At 41.5% G+C, this 23,889-nt stretch overlaps 1 protein-coding gene across 3 annotated transcripts in view; it reads left to right on the forward strand.

The window, feature by feature from the left end:
- The window catches only part of LOC139108295 (uncharacterized), a 117,892-nt gene extending 94,003 nt beyond the window's left edge, over window positions 1-23,889 (forward strand). For 2 of the 3 annotated variants that reach the window (XM_070666436.1, XM_070666434.1), the window contains exons 3-13: window positions 7,642-7,791; window positions 9,819-10,013; window positions 11,526-11,611; window positions 12,428-12,624; window positions 12,938-13,055; window positions 13,382-13,621; window positions 15,290-15,447; window positions 18,081-18,196; window positions 18,438-18,627; window positions 18,905-19,402; window positions 21,167-23,889. In XM_070666436.1, the coding sequence (XP_070522537.1) occupies window positions 7,642-7,791; window positions 9,819-10,013; window positions 11,526-11,611; window positions 12,428-12,624; window positions 12,938-13,055; window positions 13,382-13,621; window positions 15,290-15,447; window positions 18,081-18,196; window positions 18,438-18,627; window positions 18,905-19,402; window positions 21,167-23,171 (3,953 nt within the window). In that variant the 3' untranslated portion in view covers window positions 23,172-23,889. The remainder of the gene's footprint in view (window positions 1-7,641; window positions 7,792-9,818; window positions 10,014-11,525; window positions 11,612-12,427; window positions 12,625-12,937; window positions 13,056-13,381; window positions 13,622-15,289; window positions 15,448-18,080; window positions 18,197-18,437; window positions 18,628-18,904; window positions 19,403-21,166) is intronic. The other variant, XM_070666435.1, reaches the window with a different exon arrangement.

Below are 23,889 nucleotides of genomic sequence, written 5' to 3' on the forward strand. Positions count from 1 at the left end.
GAATAATCTCGTCGAGCTCGGTCGTTGTTATTTCGCCGATAAAACCAAAAAACAATTTTTATGATAAAAACATTTTCTCAAAATGAGTCCCTTTATAGTTTCAGGATATTAGCGAAAATGTGAAAATGGATTCTCTTGACAGAACATTTTTTCTCCGCGGTATCATTTTTCTGCTAAAACAAAGCCACACAATTACGTTTGATTATACTACATTTTTGCGAAATTTCGACTTTATTACATTTCACATTTTCACATTTTTCCTTTTGTTTTAATCAAAAGACAAAAAACAATTATTATAAATTAGAAATTAATAAACAACTGGGTTGATGAAAAAGAAAAAAAGAAAAAAGAAAAAAAATGTTTTATGTTGTCGATTTTAATTAATTTATATTTGCAAAATTTGTGTTTTAAATATGATAGCGAGTAGGGAGCATACCAAACGCGGAGAGCTCTGAAAAGCGCAATACCGAGCGTCGAGGGCACAAATTTTCACGCAAACAACCGCCACCAAAAACCACAGCGGATCCACGGCGGTCGCTTCCGCGGAGTCTAGACGGGTGATGTATTTCACCGGAAGTGAGGTCGATCGATTATAGTGGAGAATGTATAACGATTGACGTGCCGCGGTACATCGCTCAAGCGGATGTAACGGTATCGTGTCGTAATTTCGGAAAACGACGCTCTAGGCAATGCTACATTCGCCACAGTAGAAATACAAACAACGGAGACGCGGGGGGGAGAGATGGGAAGAGGGTAATACAACCTCTCTTCCATTTCGAATTGCCGACTCTCCGGTTGTGACCCCGCGCCGTCATCCCCTTGCGTCGGTTTCTCCGCGATAAATTATGTGCGTAGCCCGTGGGGTGAACTGCGACCTGTGGCAGGTATGCAGTAACGATCGGAGGAGTTAGATTTGGACGGCCACATTTCCAACTAAACTTGCTTGATTTTGAGAGAAGCTTCATGATCATTGCAAATCGAAATTGTAACGTTACTTGGGAACTTTGCGATCATATCGCGAGGCTGAATTATAATACGTGAGACCCTCGACCGCTACGAATTAACATCGTAATGTTCCGCAACATTTCGACGGGCTCCTAAGTTTCAACAAATATTTCCAACTGTGAATGTAAAATTAAAAAAAAAAAAAATACATAACGTTCGAAAATAATTACGTGAATGTTAATTTATAAATGTCGTTTTCGAAAATGAACGTATTTGCCACCGGGCTCGGCATTAAAATGAAAAATTGACCGGGAAGTGGAATTGATTATCTCGTTTTTGCAAAAATCTGATTACACTTAATTGTACATTCTATTTAACCGTGTAAATTTGCAAGTCGAAATTTTTGTCCACGGGAATATTTTAAAGCTTTTACGGTGAAAATTCCGAGGCTGTTTAAAACTGATAAAATCCTGCGGATGTCGTACTAAACATTTGAGAGTTCGCGTTTTTATATTTTTCTTCCCTAATTTTTTTTATTGTATCCTTTTTAGCTGCGAAGCGGAATATGAGAATGTTTTGCAGCAGACGGGCATTAAATTAAGATGTAAGCCAAAATTAATCTCCGTTCGGGGTCAATACCGCATTACACTCGGGTGAGTGTAAATAAATTCCTGAATAATAGAAGACCATTGCTGATAATATAGAAATCTGAGGTAATCGTGTTTCCGGCGGAAGGCGAGGCGTTACGGTATCGCGTTATTAAATGCAATAAAGCTTTTAGAGAACGCGTTTAAATGCATGAGGCGTAGGACTCGCAGGACTTATCCCGCGGAACCCTGGCCAGGAGTCGCGCGGCTTATCCCGCGCGGCGGACAGGAAACGGGCAGGTTCCACCTCGCGTCTAGACATATTTACGCGCACCACGATAACCGGACTGTCCTTTTTAAAGCGGGGCTTAAAAGCTTTCTGGCCTCGGGGAGGAAAAAGTCACGCTACGGTGTGACCGCGACTTAAAACGAATACTAATGCGGCCTGGAAATGCCTCTAAATTTCACCCTTTCCTCGTCTCACATCGCGCGCGTAATTTGTTTATGTCGTAAATACGGCGTTTATAAGCTGCGAAAGCTGTGGCGGTTTTATTTTGTTGTTCCTTAATACACCGATCAGATACAAGTGATTTAAGACCGCTTGAGCGGTAATCGTTTTAATCGCGAGAAATTAAAATAATTCCCATTCACGCGATGCCGTGAAAAAAATATCTGGCAAACAAATTAATATATATATATATATTTCTATCGCTTGTCATAACGCCATGAATCCTCGAGGTAGTACAATCGTTGTGCTACCTTGAGAAAAGGGAGACGCGGACATCTTTATAGATGTTTTCTCGTTATTTCAACCCTGGACCACGGCGTCCTTCCAGACCCCGAGGATCTTTCGCATCCTGCGAAAACGACTGCCGTCATTACTCTTTCGACATTGATAAAAAGAACTAGTCGGCGGCTCGTGATAAAACAACCAACACAATTCCCGCGCGATTCTTCTATAATGAAACCGGCTAAAGAATTAACGAGATCAAACGTAAACAATGCATTTATTACACTTTAATTTAAACTTTCTTAATTTCAGTGTCATAATCAAGAGCCGTCAATCTTATTTTAATTTCTTTTTTTTTTTTTTTTTTTTTTAATATCCCAGCGGCCACTGAATTCCATTAATTGAACTGCCGGAGTATCGACATATAATTAAACGAATCAATATTTAATTACTTGTGCCAGTTTCGGTTGATTATTTTCTGGGAACGCGGTCCGAGCTGTCTCTCAATTCGAGAACGCGATGGTCAGCTCGCGAAGTAATCGTATACTCGGTAAAAACCGGCGGAAGATCGTGTCCGGAAATATTTATTCCTTATACGCGGCTCTTGAAATTGCATCTGGCTGGCAGCTGGAAAATGCTCGTCCCTGAAAATAACCGGTTATATTGTTCTCGGCGTGCAATCGCGGAACGAAGACATGATAAAATGGAGACCGCGGGAATCGAAAATGGAATAAACAAGGGGAACTCGTGAAAGGCATGCGGCAAATCGCACTATTCTTTCCTTTTACCAGTCTCACCCGCGCCTTCAGCCGGACGCCGCGGGTAACCGTAAATATTTCTCTTCCTTATTTTCCCATCAGTGTATTATTATTCGCGAAAAATCCGGCGACTGTATCGTCCAAGAGGACGGGCAAATTTTGTCTCGTGACCGTCGAAAGCGAAATAGAAGCGTAAAAAATAACAAGATCACTTTCCAAGTTCTTTTTCTACTTGTTTATTCTAAAAAAACAACCGGACGTGTCGCTGGAAAGCTAGAAACGGTCTATAGGAATAATTGTTTTGTAAAAAAAAAAAAAAAAGAAATTATAAGCAAGAGCTTAACGTGAATTATATATCGTTCAAAGTGCGCTTTAGATATAATTTATTAGATGTCACCGTCCCGACAGGCGTATGGGAAGAAAAAGACGGTGTGATTTCGAATTTTCCAGCCGAATGCATTACGTGCGGTCGATAAACGTGCGCACGTTTATGGAGAGCGCGCACGTGAGAGGGTCATCGTTCCGTCATCCTATCTGCTCCAGACGCTCCGCGTGTACACTGGAATACGTGTACCACGGATTGAATAACGTCGTCCACGATAATGGAAGGCTTTGCCGAGCCATGTATCTACAACACCGCTATCGGTATCGAGCATTCGAATCTCCCACGGCGCCGCGGTCTCTTCGAAAAGCCAGAAAGAGCGGGAAATCCCACTAATCACAGGATTTAACAACTCGATCGCACCCTGGATTAGGCCGTGACGGTATAAACTCGAATATCGCGGCATCTAACGCCGGACCCCTGTTCACGCGGACGTGTACGTGAATCCGAAAGGGAACAAATGGAAAAGAGAACACGTCAGATAAGAAAAAATACACTTTAAACTGAAAATGTCGAGATACTATCTTGTTTGGAAAAGCAACATTGCGGAGCATTTTGCAGCAAATAAATCTACTTTAAATATAAATAAAAATGTAAAAAAAATAAGAAAAAAAGAAAATGAGAACCGTATTGTTAATTTTAATTCTAACGTGGATGTTTTCAATCGATGGTTAAAAATATTTAACTGATTCTAATCGCACAAGAGCCAAGGTGTCTCGAAATCAAGCGTGGTAGCCAAGAAGCGTTCCGGACTCGCATTCGAGGTAAAGAGACCTTTCTCTTTCTTAAGCGGAGAGACTCGCGGTCGGTATGTTCCGTCCTTCCTCCAATTTCCGGCGTTCAACCGGCAGCTCGCGCGATTTTGCGAAACGGCCGCCTCGCAAAAAATTCCCGACACGACTCCGCACTTTGCTCCCGAGCGGGACCGAGTATATCGCTTCACGAGGCTGCGGGAATCCTCGTCACTTGTGACCGAAAATGGCTGACGATACCAGCCGGGGATTTCGTTGAGCAGCTGAAGTACAGAGCGATGGAAAAATAACTCGCCGAATATAGACACGATTTTCTCTTTAAATTGCACACGCACGTTGAAATATAAAATTCTTCAAACAATCCTTTTTTTTTTAATAATATTGTATCTTTAATCAAACTTCGTAAAATTGTTTATTACTTAATCTTATTATAAACTTATAAAATTATATTAAAATTTGTAAAATTTATATTTTACTCAGTATTAATAAAATTAATATAAAATTTTTATCTATTACACGCTAAGACTTTAAGTTGCTTTAATAACTGCGATGCAAGGAACACCAGGTACTTGCAGGGTTGATTATCAGCCCTGCTGGAAAATAAGGGATCGACGTGCAGCTTGGAATTGAAAAAATTAAAAGGGAGGAAGATCATTCGGCCGAAGATGATTAAGGACAGTGAACTCTCGCGGGCATCAGCGTATTGATTTACGAAGCTTTGAAAGTCTCGCGAATAATGACGCTTCCACCCCCGAGCAAAATAATAATTGTGTCGACATCTGTGCGAGGGTGCGGCAAGCATCGGCGTCGAAAAGTTTCCCGCGAGCATTGCGAGATGGCGAAGGCTGACGCGTTTTTCACCCTTGCATTCAGGGGTGGTTCATCGGCCTCCGTGTTTCTCGCGGCATGCAAAAGAAGCCGTTTCCATGTCACAGGTAAAAAAAGAAAGAGGGTGAGAGCGAGGAGGGACGGGGCAGGGTATCGGTCGATCTTTAGGGAGATTTTCGTTGATTTACAGCGCCATTATCGATGCGACACTCCCTTCGCGTCAACCGGCTTCCCCGGGCATATGGAGACGCCGTAAAAGGGCTGTAAATCCATTATTTACACGGGTATGCGGACCGACTGGAAGAAGGTCGTTCTCCTCGAGGCGCCCGTGAATTACGGTGCCGGCGTTCCTGCACACCCCCGCTACGACTCATAAATATTTATCCCGACCCGGCCAGAAGCGGCGCGCCAATAAAACTGATTACGTCGCGCAATAAAAACCATTCGTATATCGGGAATTGATTTGTGCGCGGTTTCCCGTCGGCGTTAATCCGAGATTTCGGCGAGATACCTCGAGACGCACTGTCTCGATTAATTTGTCGACGCGTATCATGGAGCTCTAATTTATTTCAACCCTCCGTGGATTCGATCCATGTTTAATTTTTTACAAATTGTATCCGGGTGCGAATGCAATTAAGCAATCAATGTGTTACTTGTTCTGTTACACGCTCATGTTACGTTTGCCTTTACCATTTTTTTTTTTTTTTTTTTTTTTTACCCCAGAACTTTCATATTGGATTTCAACAAAGTATCTCAATGTTTCCTTACATGAGCGGAAATGCATTTCGCATAGGCGACCTTCATGAATGTTTCGAGCGAGTTACGAGCGCACGCTTCTCTCTTTTTTATAGCGAGAAATACACCATCGTTCGAAAGGAGGAATGGTTTTCCTTCTTTTATTAGAATATAGCTTCACGCAAGGTGATTTATGGCGGCTCCGCCGCACGCGGCGCACGCCCGTTCACGTGACGCAAGATGAAAATATCTCCGCGCGTGATTCGCGATACATCAATTTTATGCAGAGCGCATCGATCGGCCCGCCTTTCAATTTTCATGTAAATTTCGCGGCGATCGCGTGTCCCTGTCGCTTTCCCTTGTTCTCCGGGCGCCTGTTCCGGCTCGAGATCGCTATGATGTATAGGACCCAGCGGAGGGATGCGAACGTGGACGCGATTGTGCGGCAACCATTGCAGCGCACCTCGTAAAGGAGAAATGAGATAGGATATTTGCCCGTTACATAGTCGCTTTTCCTCCACAAATATCATGAACCTCGGATACACGAGGCTTTCGCGCGAGGAAAGCGCGAGTTTATGCTGCCTAGTCGGAGAAAAGCACTGCGCGAGCTTACGTTGTATAAATTCGTTTAGAGTGAAAAACAGGGATTAATTTACGCGAGTTACTGTAACTGCTGTTTTAAGTACACAGCGGCCGTTCTCCGGTTCACTCCTGAGGCCTCCGAGTATCGGTAAATCGATATTCACATCGAGATATATGGGACGAGTTGTCGTTGTCAGAAGGGAGGCAAGAAGATTCGGTAGGGAGGACGTCGCGATCGAGTGTCTTGATTTATCGGGATGTATCGAGTGCGCAACAACGCTATTCCATCGGGCGTTTCGGGGGGAAATAGGAGATACGTTAGTTCGACGAACGGTCGCCGGTGATAATTGAAACCGTTAATTAAATCTCGGGATAAGCGTCGCGGCTAAATGAGTTTTTAGATAGCCGGCTCCCGAAGTCGTCTAGGGATAAAATCTCTGCCATTTCATTCCCGATGTGGCCCGTCATATAAATGATATTTGTTTCTCTTTCCTTTATCGCTTTATCTCGGCAAAAAAAGAAATCTGCAAAATGTATTTGTTTAAAAATTAAAATTAAATTCAAGCGTTTGAGATTTTCGGCAATAATGTATTTAATTTTTTAGTGGTTTGTTTAATATTTTTTTTATGGGAAAACCAGGTGTCTTGGATGATTTTAAAAATAGCGGCGACTTTTATTAAATAATTGAAATGTCGTCTACAAGACTGACTGACAATTCGAGCGAGCGCGTTTGATATATTGATGCTTTATTGCCGTATTCCCGGGGACGGAATGATTTACTTACAATCAGCGACAAATTCGATATTCAAATGTCAGCAGGAAGTGCGAGGGAACGGATTTTCCGATAAATCTCACGGAAGACTGTCGTCCCGGTCTAATTTGCGGATCGCACGCTAAAAGGAAACTACGTCGTTCGAAGGGCGAGGGCAGGGAAGAATTTATCGTTACCTTAATATCGAAAACTCACCGTATGAATAGTTTGCAAGGAGGGCGATATAAATTTCGGGACTAATCCAGCGCTTCCACTTTCGCGAACAAACGGTGATAATTTTTCCCTTGATGTAAATCAGAGATCTTCGAGGAGCGTTCCGGAAGATCCGAAGGCTTCTTAAACACAATTAAAAATTTTTCATCCCTGCGGGGAATGAAGTACTGCCTATCGCTGGAGAATAATGTCTCGACGAAGGACTTTACCTCTTCCTGTTGATTAACGCGAAAAGCTCGAAGATCAAGAAATTATAAAATCAATTGCGCGAGAGGCACAAATCGTCTTTGCGTAAAATTATCGCATTTATAAATAATCGCGTGGTTGTAAAGTAATGTAATTCGCTTTCTGTTTCAGGCCAGAAGAATCTAAGGAAGTATCCGGTGATGGTGTTCATTCACGGGGAGAGTTTCGAATGGAACAGCGGTAACCCTTACGACGGCACCATTTTGGCGGCTTACGGCAATATTGTGTTCGTCACCATCAATTTCCGACTTGGTATCCTCGGTAAAGAGCATTTTTTATTTTTTTTTTTAATAAAATACATTTTTTAAAAACTTACAACAGCCAGAAAAGTCGTTAAGGCCAAAATCGACTTGCCTCTCTCGTTATTCTTATCTGTTTCTTATCTGTGGAACGGCATCGAAAGTCTGCCGATCGATCCGCTAAGCAGAAAAGTACTAACGCCTAATATACTTTTACTATATACCGCGCCGTGTAAATAACTTCGTTACGGTTTGTCGTTCGCCAAGGCTGCCTCGCGAACTTCCCATCTAAATTTTTATCGCTCCGAGCTTTTCAATATTGGACCTCGCCCTCAAAGAAAGTTTCCCGGAGGGTCACGTAGTGCGGGGCGGTAGATTTATCACGTCACCGGAAGTATAAGCGACACCCCGCAGCATCACCTCGGTCGCAAATAATTACTTTCAAATGAAAAAGAAGGCGAGCGATACTCGCGGAACTCGGAAATACAGCGCAGCCGTAATGCGAGGCTTTATCACACGCGTCGGTCGAAATCGGTTATAAAAATATTCGTATTCATACGGGCGATTTAACAACAATGAGGTCGCGCCGCTGGATCGCGGGTGCTTTTCCGGCATGAAAAAACGTTAAATTATTCCGTGTATTATCCGCGGTGCGCACTTTTCTCATTGTTACGTATAAAAATATACATATAACTGATGCGGCTGTAGTATATATTTCTCGCTGCACGAGAACGGTCATGCGAGGGCGTCATTATTCAAAAAGTTCGTTAAAAACTGCCGACCGGAGGCGTGCGGCGCGGGTACCTGCAATCCGAAATCCCCGTGTACCGCGGTCGTCCTGAAGGGGTTAACAGCGAAATTCCGGCAATCCCTTCTCGCGAGATGACAGCGCGATGCAAATAGACGTGTTCGTGGACGCGCGCGGGTGTGGGCACATTCGGTATATCCGGTAAGTGGAGTGGTCGGCGGGCGGGGAAAAAAGCGGCGGACGCGAAACCATAATCATAAATTAGGTTAAAGTGCTAGGGAAGCGCTTAGTAACCCCGACCCGCTCTAGGCGGCCGGAGTTGGCCCGTGAGAAGCCTGCGGATAGCCTTCAACCCGCCGCCGTGTCCGCCCTGCGCGAAACAGGGGAAAAATATGGTCCCCGGGCAAAAAGTGCCTGCGATCGCGTTACCGCGCGAAAGTGCCGCCGGTTCAAGCGCCGAGAAGGGGAATTTTGCATCACCGTCGAGCTAATTAATTCGGACACTGAATACACGAGTCCCCGGGGGATCTGGAATCCCAGTTATTCGAGATCCCCAATAAGAAACAAGAAAGAAACCGATGCGTCTCGAAGGCCTTCAAGTTGTCGAGCGCCCAGCTATTTATGGGACTTATTTTAATGAGCTTTACGTAGCGTTCGTTTTCTTCCGCGGACTCTTGGATTTTTAGTTTAAGTCTTACGAGCGAAAAAAGACACTCCTCCGGATCATTAGGCGTTTCTTAATGCGCGAATTTGTAGTGTCTTTTAGATTCTTAACTGGGTACGGAAAGCTTTCGTTTCGTTGTTTGTTTAAAGCTCCGTCCGACTCCGTAAATCTCTCAACGTCGACGTCTCGAGATTTTTGTGTTCGTATTTTCGCCGGTCCTTTTTTTCGAATCGTTTTCCTCTTTTGATTTATAAAAATAGTTAATTATTTAAATATGCTAGATATTAAAGAGCGCGCGTTTCGCGCGCGTTATTTGCTCTTTTTTCTTTTACATTTAAAAAAAAAAAAAAAAACTGTTTTACATTCAATAATTTTTGGTAAAAAAACCACGGATATATGCATCTTATAAATGTGTCGAGCGACTTCGTGCAACTTTAACGTCACAACTTACAAAATAATAAAAATTAAACTGAAGTATACTCTCGCGGCATGAACTGAGACAAACGAGAAAATTAATCGGCATCGTAGAAAAACGGTAACAATCGGACAACAATAAAATCTTTACATTTTTATTTTTTTTTAAATAGAGAGAAAATATTTTTTTTTTTTTTTTACGATTGTAAAACTTTTGTCGCAGGTTTTCTGAGGCCTGGAATTAGAGACGACACGGCAAGTAATTTCGGACTTCTGGATCAAATAGCAGCATTGCTTTGGCTAAAGGAAAACATTGCGGAGTTTGGCGGCGACCCTAATAGCGTTACTTTGGTCGGCCATGGAACTGGAGCTATTTTTGCTAATCTACTTCTAATCAGCCCGGTCGCCAACAAAAAAGGTACGAAAAGAAAGTAAATTTTAATTGATTATATTAGATTTTGCATTTCTTTCGTGTGTATGATATTTCTTTCTCCGATGGTTTAATGTTCATTTTTTATTCTATCATCATTTGATTCTTGCTAATTTCCACCGATTATTTTGAACCAAAACAAAAAAAAAAGACTTGTATGTTACGATACTTGCTCGCAAGAACCGAAGGGCTGTATGCGATCCGAGTTAATCCCTTTCCTCTCTGTAATTGGAAACATTATCCATAGTCATAGAAGCGTAGTGATCGCATATAGGGATCACGATTTCCGAGTCGGCTGGAGATAATCGTGGGATTAATTGGAGGAATCAGAGCGAGAGAGATAGGCATATTCGTGCACTTGCATTAAATGCAATACACCCGCCGCATGTGTGATCGAAATAACGTTCGATCGGGATGCTTTTTGCATCAATAATTCGTCGGCGAAAAAGAGTTTACGGAATTCGCAATTAAAACAGGCATGATATATTTATCGCAACAAAATTACGAAAAAGAAATGGCTGTTTAAAATTTAATTGCATTTAAATAATCGTGAATGCCGATGATAAATATAACCATAACAATTCGATCGGCGTATTGTCAGCGCAATATTCGTTTATTCAGATCCCGGCGACTTCAATTACCTCTTTCGAGTTCTCCCCTTTTTCGAAGTAAGAACCTGCATTGTGATATTTCCGAGTTTGACAAGGGACTAAGAATCGCCGGTCTACACGTGTTCAATGGCGAGCACACATCGACCACGAGCACTCAAGCACTCTCGAGTTCTCGGCAGGGTCAGCGGGAACGAGGAAAAGCAAGAAAGAAGATGTCGACCATTTTTCACCCGACCGGCTCGCAATAGCGGCCGGGGAAAAGGAACTTTTCTCTTCCGGCTGGGCGCACAATGCCACCACGTCCGGCCAATAATTATATTGTGCAATGAAAAATAACCGGACTTAATATTTTACACGTTGGGACAGAAATGCCCCGTTGCCACGCCGAGAGTTCTCAAATATTGGTGCCATTTTATATTTATAGCTCTTCCTCGTCCACATGTGACGTAAATGACGCTCGTTTGTTAGGCCACAGTCGGGTCGTAGTTGAAAAATTATAAATACATCGCCGCTATTGTCAGGGAGGAAGTTAACGCGCGACGAATAATTAATGTAAAGCTTAAAAATTATGATAAAAATCCCAAAAGCGTGTATTATTAAATGTAGCAATCGTTTGTTAATTAAACGCGGTGAATGTGAAATTTCAGAAATGTTTTATTTTACTGTATAAATTCGTAAAAAAGTAATTTTGTAATTTGTTTAATTTAATTTTTCTAAGTTGATAAGTTCGTGAATAATAATTTAAAAGCTACAAATTTGTTTCAGAATAAAACGTTACTAAAGCTTAATAATTTACGTTTACGATTTATCTGAATTAAAAGTTAACAAAAAGAATTTTTAAATGTGCGAGATGTAAAATATTAATTATATTGTCATTTCGTTCGCGCAGGATTGTTCAAGCGGGCTATTCTGATGTCTGGATCGGCAATGAGCGCGGATGCCATCGGCAAGGCGCCACTGCAAATTACCAAGCAGGTAAAGAAAGACTCCACTGCATAATAGTCGCGAATAAAAACGCGAAATGAGGATTGATGGGCTCGGATTTCAGTTTTGCGAAATGACAAATCGCTACACACGGCATCTATTATCATTTATTCCGTGATTGACTTAATTTTAGAATTTGCAAGATTTCTTTATCCTTATTTTTTCCTTTCCCTTCGAGTATGATAAAATTTTAAGTTAGTTACTTGGATTCCTCGATACAATTGACTGATTTTACACGAAACACTTTCAAATCCTTTTATTTCTATAATTCTTAATATTTTTCTTGCAGAATTCTAGATACGAACGATTAAATTATGAAATAAAGTGGTACAGTTTATTTCTCCGTATAAATAATGTTTTATATTTAATTATCTTCAATATTGAAGAGTTTAAAAATTGGATACTTTTTTTTTAACGCTTATATATTCCTTAGTTTCTTTTTTTTATTTTTACTAATTATCGACATTTTAATTTACTCATTTAAAAAATAAATTTTTTAAATGTAACTTTAATTGCTATTGTTGAAGTTTCGAACGTTACCTAACTTCCCAGTTTCATTTGCCCGCAAATTCGAAAAAATCCCAAAACGGAGGAGCCGCCGTCCATCATAGTTTTTTACCGCGGTAACGTATGTTTCACAAACGACGGCGCCGTGTTTCTGCTCCGCCCGCGATTTGAGTTCGACGGAAAGACATATCGTTGCTCGTCACGGCGAAGAATCGTTACACAGTTACATCGATGCCGGGGGTGCAGGGTCGTTGGCCGCGTTCATTGCGCTCGTGAGCAATGGCGGGGATCGTTTTTCAGGTGGCGCACGCTCTCAACTGTCCCACCAGCAGCGACAGCGAACTGGCGCTCTGCTTGCGCAACCAGGACGTAGACAGGCTGCTACACGTGAAAATCCACAAGCCGAAATACGTGCCGGCCTACGCGCCGTTGATCGACCGCGCCGTCATCCCCGACAAGCCGCTTAATTTAATGGAGAACGTCAAGCTCTTTGGCAGGTACGGTTGCGGGAGGGTTTTTTTTTCTATTAAATAATACGGGAAACGAAGTTTGGCTAATAATTCTTGCGCGCGGGCGTTAACTTTAGTTGCGGCGATTCGTTTAAAACAATAAATCCCGGACAAATAATTTTGCGAGATGTACGGAACCATCAATAACGTTTACCGGTGACTGCTGTTGATATTTATTATGATTAATGGATCTCGGGGGGTTGCATTTGTTCCCTTAAGTATACAAAAGAGATGAAATTCTAAACAGATTTTATATTAATATTTAGCAAATTTAAAATAACGAGTCGCGCGCTGTTTCCAGGTTCGATCTGATGTATGGCGTTACGGAATCCGAAAAATTTCACATCCTGCCACCAGTTGCTTTGTTACACGGCATGCTTGATGGGCAACGAGATGAAATTCTGCGAGACCATGCCAAAGTAAATTTACCCGTGTGCCGAGTTCGTTTATCCCAATATGAAGCAATCCCTGTTCTATTTATTTCTTTCTCCTCCCCCCCCTCTCTTCCTTATTGGATTTATCTCGAGACATTTTCTTCCTTCGAGTCTGCAGATTCTTCGGCTTTATCTTCTCCATCCCTCGGGTCTAGAGACTCTCCGCTTTAGATTAAAAATTTTGTTGCTACAAATCCCTCAATTTCTAAACTAGTAAACAGACGTTGCGGTGATTACGCTTTTTTCCATTACCGGATTTCATGCCCGTCCCTTTGAGGCCCGTAATTTCCTGTATCAAAACGCATCTTCAGGCGACGCACGAGCTGGAGCCGGAGCTGATCCTGTCAAAAGTACTGGAGCGATACGGTGACTTCGCGGACGGCTTCACGAAAGAGTACGCGACGAAGAATCGGGACATGGTGCTGGAGGCGCTCTCGGATAGCGGCACTGTGGCGCCGTTAATAATGACTGCCAATTTGCATTCAAGGGCGAACCCGAAGAGCTACATGTACGTCTTCTCGCATCCGAAAGCTATGCAAGACTACTCTGGCGTAAGTAGGTCTCGACGATACAACGAAGATCGATTATCGCGGCTCAGACGCCCCTCGACAAAGCGAGACCCGACATGGAGCGGGAAAAATGTTGCACGTTGCGTCAATGGGCGAGGAAAGAGCGCGAGGGGGTAAAAAGGGGGGCGATCTGGCGGGGATGATGAGTTAAAGTGCACTTCCTTCAACGCTCCAATTCGTGCAGTTTCATGCAACGTTGTTATTCCCTGATGCAGAGCGTTGCTCCTGAAAACGGAGGGCATTTTTCATCGCCGTACTTTATCGGCGAATTCGAAATGGGAAACTTACTTTTTCTGATTCTCTAGCCGCAAAAGAGATGAGAAGAAGAAAAAAAAAAAGAAAAAAACGGGGATACGCGTGGTATGGGTTTCCGCGAGAACCGCAGGCGTGTTAATTATTTGAAGAGCAACGAGTAGAATGTGGGAAAAATTTGAAAACCTGGCCTCCCTTCGCCGAGATATTGCGAGCGCGCTCACGATCAGTACACAAGACTCCGGTCTTTAAAACATTATTAAATCTTTTTCAAGTTTACAAACTCTGTTTCAAACTTTGCGTTATTATCGTACAATCAAAAAGTATGTAAGAGTATTTAAATTGTAAAAAGTATCCTCGTCAGTAATTGAAATTCACAATGATAAAAATAATACCAGCTTGTGATCGAGATTCTCGAAGCGAAATAAACTCCAAATTTGCCGATTAACTGACGAAGGGGGAGGATTTTTGGTACATCCGACGTGGCGCATTGTGCTCATTGTCCCAGGTTTTCTTAGTTTGGAAGGGACGAGTTGTGACCTAGTGGCGGCCATTGTGTTCGCACAGTTGCCGAGAGAAAAATCCGAGCTGCGAACCCATTTGGATTTCGGCCAACTATTTTTATCGCCGTTGCGTGCGCCGGCGATGCGACCTCCCCATGCGGTTACCGAGAATATCGCTAAATTGAATGTACCTCTGGGTGCAACGCCGTCCTCACGTCAACAAGGATATTAGATTTTAAATCTGCAAATAGCGATTCGCTGTGTGCATCATTTCCACGTCAAGTAACGTCAATATCTCCTTCTCGCTCTCTCTCCGCGTCTCTACCTCTGATCGTCTCTCTGTATTTCTCTCTTTCTCTCCCGCAGCAAGCGAGGTCGATAAATTTTAATTTCCACTCGTTCCCGTAAATTCCGCCCTTTATTGAACTTTACAAATTGACGCGTTTGTAAATACGCTCGGTTTATCGCGCTAAAAATAATTACGATTGCGATAAATCTGAGAAACTCCCCCAGCCGGGAAATTTCATTCGAAAATTGTTGGCGCGATTGATGACGAGGAGGTTTGAACTCGGGTTAAATTTCAGTTTAGCGGGTAAATTAATTGAAAATGTTGAGTAACTCTAAAAGTCAAGTAATATATATATATATATATATATATATATATTTTTTATATTTATATGTAAAAAGTGTTAACAGCTCGGTGTATAAAAATAAAAATTTCAGAAGATACGTATGAGAAGAAGGTAAAAGAGGACAGGTGAGACGCGGGAGATACGTCGAAAAAGAGATAACAACTCGAGCTTTGATATTCCCGAGTTATGCGAATAGCACAGAAGTGTCGATAAAATCCGCGCCCCGGTATAAAAGCGCATCTAGTGATCTCGTTATATTGCAGCAACAGCGTCAACATACAGTGCACGGGGAGGAGTTACCCTACGTATTGGGTGTTCCATTAGACGGTAGCAGGTACAACTTACGAGGCCGATACGACATCAGGGAGACACTGTTTTCAGAAGCCATTATGAATTGGTGGTGCAGCTTTGCTTATATCGGGTAAGTTGCTAAGAGAAAACACTCAGCCACGAACCTCAAGTAATAACTCGTATATTTTAATATTTTGAAATATTAAATTAATCTATTAAAAAACAAAAAATTGTTTCAGAAAAGCATGTAGAAAGATTTTTTAATATTACAGAAAAATAGTTCAGTTATCTGGTTAACTTAAATTTCTTTTTACTTAATGCAGGCAAAATTAAACTAAAAATTTACAAATAATAATTGCACGAATTAAAAGAAATTAATTCAATCCATTTTAAAATTTGACAAATTGAAAATTTATTCCATTGTGCGGCTCTTATTTTCAGAGATATTTCGCCAAGTTTTATTCAGCGCGGCAAATTATTAATTAAAAAGGGTAAATAAAATGTGCGGCACTAGATGGTGGTGATTGTGCAAGTTTGAGGGAGAGAAACAAAAAAAAAAGTAAAAAATAAAAAAAAAAGTAATAAATACTTTGTGTTGTAATCTGAAAAATGATTACAATGCGCATTAAAGTTAAATTAAAGTTGATATTTAAAGTTTTACGTGTGAGCAGCGCCGAAGCCCGGCAGAAACAATCGTATTTAATAACAAGTGGTGAACAATTGTTGTTGGGCGTTGACGCGAAAATCCGTAGTTGGTAAAGTTGGACCTGCATGGTAGCACGCGTGTATCCGGAAACGTGATTTTCAATTAACTAAACATTCAGGCGTTTAATTAAACCAGGCGGTAATATATTTTTCTGCTGCACATTTGGAAACAACTGAACTTTATAAGCACATCTCAATTCAAAAATAAACCATTTAAACGATTTGCAGAATGTTATAAATTAAAATGCAAATAAATTTACTTGGGTGGAATTTTTTTTTTTAATGTACGAAACGTTCAATTATAAAAATTATTTTAAATAAAAGTTAAATTAAATTATGAAATGTATTATTGTTAACGATACAGACTATTTAGAGTATATACGTAATTAAGAATTAAATTAATTCTATAGTAAGCCCGAAATTAAATTATATATTTAGTACGTAACAGTTAATTTTATAAATTTTGCTAGATTAATTTTTTTTTATTTCTTTTTTTCTTTTTTCTCTTTTTTTTTCTAAATTAAGAAAAATAGCGTGTATTTTATTTTTTGATTTGTTGTACACGAATCTACACGCGGTATACGAATATTTCGATTTCGATCCTGTATTGGCGCAATTTGACGCTTGTTATGCTGATGCTCGATATTGCCGAATTAACGATCTGATGAATCGGCCGTTTTAATTTGCGCGATGAAAGCAGATTATCCACAGTTCCGAATTATTTCGATATTTCGTTTTATTAAACAAAACATTCCGCTTTATTTGGTTGAACAAGTCCAATATTCCTGGTGTATAAAACTACGTTTTGTTTAAATGAAAAAATAATGAATTTCTAATTATATTAAAAATTTACTCGCAGTCGTTTAAACTGCAAAATGTTGAATTTTTAATCACATTAAAAGTTCGTAGTTTATATTAATACAAATATCGAACTGCTACAATTAACGTGCGCTATCAAGTTACTTGAGTCCCGTCGCTAACGTTTGAAAGAGAAAGGTTTGGCTATTCAGAGTGCAAAACTGAGAAGCTCAAACGACGGACGCTGTTACGAATACTGCAATCAATATTTACGTTACAAAGGATATATTAAAATCGTAAATTACGCATTGAAATTAATTAAAAACTCGTTTTAATTACACTGCTTTAGTATTCGTACACGATATTTCGTTTCTTTCCCCCGTGGCAATTTGTTTCTTGCGGTATCCGCGGAACTATATTTTGCATCGCCGTAACTCCCCTGCCATTTTTTGTTGGACACTTTGAACATATGGCTTGACTAGAACACACCTATGCATTACTATGGTGACAGAATTTCGCGCGAAACTGGGTCAGCGCAATTAAGCAAAACAAAGGTATTTAGATTTAGCGGCGAACGCTATGCGTTTGCAAACAGTTGCACAGCTGATCGATATTTCATGCGTTACCGTACCTACCGCGTAAGGGCGCGTCTCTCCTCGTCGTAATAAACGGCGCGCAGCATCTGTCCCGGAACGTCGTCGGTGATAACAAATGGCGGAAAAAACAAGGGGTTTTTTTTTTTTTTTTTTTCCTAGATCGACGTTGTATGAACGCACGCGTGATCGATCGAATACATCACGTTTAGCCAGCCCGTCATTAAAGAATCATTCTCTCGCGTGCAGGAAACCAGCGGCGCGCACAGCGAGCTGCGTCTTTAAAATTAATAGAGATCTTTAAAAGTCAATGACCGCTGGGGCAGCGCGATATTACGACTCGGCGTTTCAAATGTTACGAGATTCTATTTGAATTTTGCAAATTTAACAAAGGGATTTAGATTTGTGGCGCTTTTGAAACATTAAATCGCACCGCGGATCTAAGCGCCGCAATGCCTTCGCAATAACAGGAAGAAAACAGTATCGAGCATCCCTGCGGAGCACTCGGGATTATCCGATGCCTTCTTCTCCTGTATCACTCCAATTTCCTGACGGTATTAATCCCAGGCCGCGCCGCACGGCCTAAACAAAAGTTACCGGTAGCACTTCCGCCGCCTGCATTAATCATTCACGATTATTTATCAAGGAAATTATTCAAATCCCTCAGGAATCCCAACGTCGCGAAGCGGTATCCCTATCTGACTAACGTGTTCAAGGAATGGGGTCAGTATGAGATCGACTGGCCAGAATACGATCCTGCCAATCAAACGTATTTCAATCTGAGTAAGTCGGCAAAAATCCCGGTTTTGACCCTACCTCGTGTGATCGTTGAAAAAAAAATTCTTTACGCAATATTAGTAATTTCGATCAGTGCTTCCCGTTTACGTCGAAACAATCGTGATAAATAACAATAGCTGAATTTTATTGTTGTGCGAGCTTCGAGATTTAATTAATTCATTCCTAAATGAAAATTCCGTTTTATGGCTCGTTTCGCATATTATGCAATGTCCTATCTTCCGTGCAGCCATACCGCCTAACATAGGTGCGCACTATCGTTCGGCGGAGATGCAATTCTGGAATGAGGACCTGCCCAATCTGCTCCGGCACCCGAATAAAGACATCTCGAGCCCGACACGACCGAGAGGACCGCGACCGCAGATTCTCGACTTTGCCGACGGGATTGGCAAATATGCCAACAAGACTGCCAGTCAGAAGTACGAAAGCTGCAATGCACGCGATAATTAATCTTTCGCCTTATGCGCTTAAAATTCCTCATCGGTTTGTCAATTACATTGCAACGTTCCATTTAAATAATCTTTTCCGAGATAACTCCACGAACTTTGTTTCTTAATTCGCAGAGAGTTTTCTACGTCCGTTTAAAATAAAACTAATGTTAATTTAAATAATTCGTTAAATTTCGTATCTTTAGCTTAGAATTATTATTACGCTTTTGCGTATCTCTATCAAACGTTATATAAAAACTTTTTTCAGCAGGTACACGACTCCGACCAGCATCACGAATTTTAACACGGAAAAAACACCGTTTTCCACGGTCGTTGCAACGAGCGGGGGGACCAAGGGGGAGGACTCCACGATAGAACCGAGCACGTTAAGAACCTCGTCAGCGTTGACGATGGTGATTGTCTTCTTCGTGGTGTTTATACTGATAAACTTCACAGCTTTCCTATACATCTATTATAGGAAGCAGAATGTGAAGGGAAAAGAGAAATCTTTAAAGCGGAGAGGCAGCGAGAAGAAAAACGACTCCGTCAAGAGGTCAAAGACTGATAAACACGAGAACCATTACGGCCAGCTAGGCTACAAAAGCGACAGCAAGCCAGATTTAAACGACGTGATAAAGAACGACAAGGCGTACGACAATAACTCCAACTTTGGACGCAGATCGAAGTTGTCGAGACAGAACTCAAGCTCCACCATTGACACCCACATTAAGGTCAGAGAATGGATTCAGCAAGAGATTGTTCATAGGTCAGTAAAATTTCGAATATTCCGCGCGCTGATAATTAATTTTTGACGTTTCTTTGCCCCGAAGCGCTTCAACATTAAAATTTTTAGCCCAATTATAAATAATTATTTGCATTTTGTTTTAATATAAATACTTTTGTGTTTTTATTAAAACTTATTTAACTATAGCTAATGAAATTCAAACAATTAAATTGTTAATGATAAATGATGGCGATTAAAATTCGATTTACGAGACGGAATCATTAAACTTTCTAGCTTTCATAATTTTTCCTCCTGTCGAAAAAAATCTGTTACTGGATTTTTGTAATTAGAAATGTTATTGCGCTTTTAAAGGAATAGAGTTTAATGTAATTTACGTATTTTAGGGGTAAGCAATTGAATTAATTTATAGCTTCGGCGATAAGCCATTTGTCACTTTATTGTCGTTCTGCCGCACGATGTTCCCTTAGCAGTCAACGTTTCGAGTTCGATTTGTACGTCTTTCCTAATTGCTAAGAGCTAAAGACACTCGCGGAACGCTTACTCTCGCAAATTTGTCGATCGCGGTAAGGGGAGCGCGACCCAGTAATCCAATTAAAGGTTTCACTTAAAAAGTGGCCGCTTTGAGACGCGATCTGTATTACTCAAATCAGTGAGAGCAGTTCCCTCTTTCTCTTTTTCGCTCTCAAACATTTCGTCAGACGTATTGACTCGCGGAAAACGTTGGCAAGTACCGGCCTACAAACTTAATTGAACTCGTCTTACCTCTTGACTTCGTCCCTCATTTATTTAACAAGCATTTGGTTTGTTAATTTGCAATATTATTTCTATTTTTTTCTCGATATATAAAATTTAAAAAGAATATACATATAACTTAAAAAATATGCCACGCACGCAGTAATAATAAAAAAAAAGAATCTGCTATGAAATTTGCAACATACGTAAATTGCATAATAAATATTTTATAAATGATTTTATGATATTTTGAATTCCTGAAAAAGAGAAAAATCTCTTTCTATGGATTATTAAATAAACTTTTTGCTTTCGGGTTGCGGTCTATTTGCGAAATTGTATTAATGTATAAATGTAAGTAAGCGCGTGTAAAATATGCGATGCGATATAAATATACGAAATGTGTTCAATTATAACTGTATTATAGAACATTTATCGCGCGTGAAATAGCCAAATATGAAACATCATTAAGTGAATGTATATGCAATATACTTTTTTGCTTCGTACAAGATTAAAAGTGATTAATTTGGTCTGGGATGTGAAAGTACAACCGCTATTATTACTCCTGGCTGTTATACCAAAATCGCCAAATTAACGCATACCTTTCATTTACGAAATTCGTAAAATGGTACTCTACGATCAATAATTTCCAATAATTGGACCCAATTACTGGCCAGTTATAACAAATAGTAACATTAATAACTAATATTGAGTTTTGCGTAAAGTTTGGCAGAAATGTGTGTTGTTACACTAATTTGCATGGAAGAGCTTTATTTAAACAAAAATATTGAATTTTATCGTTTAAATATTTCACGCAACAGTGTCAAACGATATTACTTCTCTCGTAAGCAACTGATTGTAATTATTAAAAGAAAATAACTACATGTTTAAAAAATTAAAGCAATATAAATTACAGTTTCTTTTTTTAACTAAATTTTATAACTAATAATTATAATGTAAAAACGATTAACCCGTTAAACTGTTTATTTTCAAAATGCTTATAAAGTTAGTAAAACTTTTATCTTTTGAAATTTAATTTAATTTTGTTTTTTGTAGATGCTCGCCAAGATTTTTACGTAAAACGCGAGAAACCTTGCAGAAAGAACATCAAGAGAAACTGAGCAAGCAGCAGGAGGAAGAGAAGCAACGCATAGAGGAAGAAGCGCTGAAAGAGAGGAAGGACGAGCCGATTTACGCTGAAAGCCCGGCGCTGGTGGTGCGTCCAGGGAAAAAGTCAAAACTGCCGAAAATTTCAGTGGCCATTGACGCAACTCCCGCGACCAGAACCGAATCTATTCTAAATCAAGTACCGATCGAATTGACAAAGAGTATCGAAATAGCAAACGAGCCGAGCCCGCGGCAATTGATGGCCCCTGAAGTAGTTGTTATAGAGCACCATCATTCTAGAAGCGATCCCTTGCCGATGGAGAACATTCTGAAAGCGATGAAGCCCAACTTTTCCACTCCGAGAATTTACGAGTCGGATTCGGGTAGCGCGAGCAGCCTGTACGCCAAAATTAATCCTAAACTTAAGTCTCGCCTGCCTCGCCTTGGCGCGGGAGCAAACGCGGAAGCGCCGCTGCCCGAGCAATCGAACGAGAGTCCTCGAGACGAAGAAATTTACGTCAAGGCTGGACCGATTTTAAAAACCTTCGGTACGAACGACGTGAACGTCACATGCCGGGAGCCGGCTATGGAAAGAGAGTGCATCAGCCCCGAGGAAGCCTTGAGAACGATCAAACGTCGAAACTACCCGAAGGTTCTGCCGGACATCGAGAAGAGGCGGTCACTTCCGGCACCGAGTAGCCTCTTCGTTCCGAAGCAGTACGCGAACTCGTTGCAAGATTACAAGAGCGGTGCTCGTGCAAACTTGTTCTCTAATCAACCACCATTACCGCCTCCGAGAATATTCGGTACCTCTAAAAGCTTGGAGAAGGGCGGGTTCTTCGCGGAGGAGAACGAGAGCCTGGCCGAGAGCGAACCGATCACGACAAACCTGCACGTGGGACCGTTACTAAAACGGCCGGACTCCGCGAAAAATAACTCCGACCCTAACATAATCGACTCTCTGGAAGGAAATAGAAGTGTCCAGGCTGGCGGAAGTATGGACGCTATTTACGCCAATCCGAGGTGTCCGCTTCACGGGGCCCAGTATCCCTTCTCGCCAAGCTCCCAGAGTGTCGATGACGGTATTGGCAAGTCTTCCGGCCTTTTGGACGTGGGCAACCCAAATTGGTACAAACCGACAGCCAGCGAATCACCGGGCGTAATGACGTCGACCGCATCGGAACCGCAGATCGTGATCAGCAGAGATGAGAGGGATGCCGTTGGCGTCGCAACGCCGATGGCGGAACCGAAGATCGTGATCACACCAAGACTGGTTAATCCATGTCAGGTCAATCGACAGCCGAGTCCACCGGCGCGTCCCGAGGATAAGATCGAGCACGAATCACGGACGATCGATCGTGCGCGAAACCAAGAATTACCGGAGGTCTTCAATACTTCCGGCGGCACGGCGGTTTCGAGAGAGGCGGAGAGGAGAGAGCCGCGGATAATTATTACGGCGCGCGAGCCGAAGAATTGCGCCCCGGCGGGCGGTCTAAAGCAGCCGAAGATCATCATAAAGCCGACGGCGACTCTGCCGAGGAGCAGGGATCAAAGAAATATACCGAAGGTGTCAGCCATACCGTCGCCGGAACAGCAGAATTGTCAGAACAGCGAGCGGGACCGTGCGCTCGAGCAAAGGGAAAAGCCGTCCCTGAGGGAGAAGCCGAGGGTCACGAGGATCCCGTCGTTTTCACGCAGGCGGGAGGAACCCGGTATTGAAAGGCCGTCGTACGTAGAGAAGACAGAAATCGCGCCGAGAGCGGAGGCGCCGGCCAGTAAAATCACAAACGCGCCATCGACATCCGATGCCAGATCGGGCATACCTACGCCGGCGACAACGCCGACGTCGAAGAGCGAGAAGACCCCGAGTACGGACTCGTCGTCCGCCAGCAACGGGAATTCCAGCAACTCGAATACCGGTACGATCAAACGGAAGCCGGCGAACAAGAAATAATTGGCGGCGGCCAATTCGAGAGCCACGCGTTATATCCCGTTCTATTTCGCGTAGGTGGAATGCAGATGGGTCTCTACCATTCCGGCTAAGTGTCGATACAATTCTCTCATGGCGTCCAATCTTCTCCGCGAGATTCACAAGCGCGCCACGATACCCGCAAAATTAACAAGCCGCTATTTTCTATACAGGCCTATTTTAAATTGTATTTTTTTTTAAACCTATTTTGTCTTATTTATATGTACGACGCCGAATTCGTTGTATTATAAAATTATTTTCTAAGATTAGCGCTATTTATTATTATTCTAAACATAGACGTTGCAGTAACGTGTGTTAAATTGTATTTAGCAACGCTAGTGCATTTCATCTGCATGTATCGTTCGTATTATCATCATTATATTAATTGCATTGTGCTATTTTTTTATTACTTAGAATAACGGCGGACGCACGTAATCAAAAACTGTATATCGTGTAAATAATAACGCTGTGAACGTTTAAAATTCATGTTAGTTCGAGTAGCGTGACGGTATTTTTAAGATACAAACCATATTAAATAAATGAAATCGAGCCACATTACGTCTGTAAGATATTACAATTGTTCGAGCGATTTTAAATCGATCTCGAATATAGACTAGATGATAAAGATTTATGAAACATTCGCTCTTTTGTACGCCGACAACTTTATACGATAATAAACGTTTTTCGTACTTTTTCAAGAGAA

The sequence above is a fragment of the Cardiocondyla obscurior genome, linkage group LG15 (genome assembly GCF_019399895.1).
Source record: "Cardiocondyla obscurior isolate alpha-2009 linkage group LG15, Cobs3.1, whole genome shotgun sequence".
NCBI lineage: Eukaryota > Metazoa > Arthropoda > Insecta > Hymenoptera > Formicidae > Cardiocondyla > Cardiocondyla obscurior.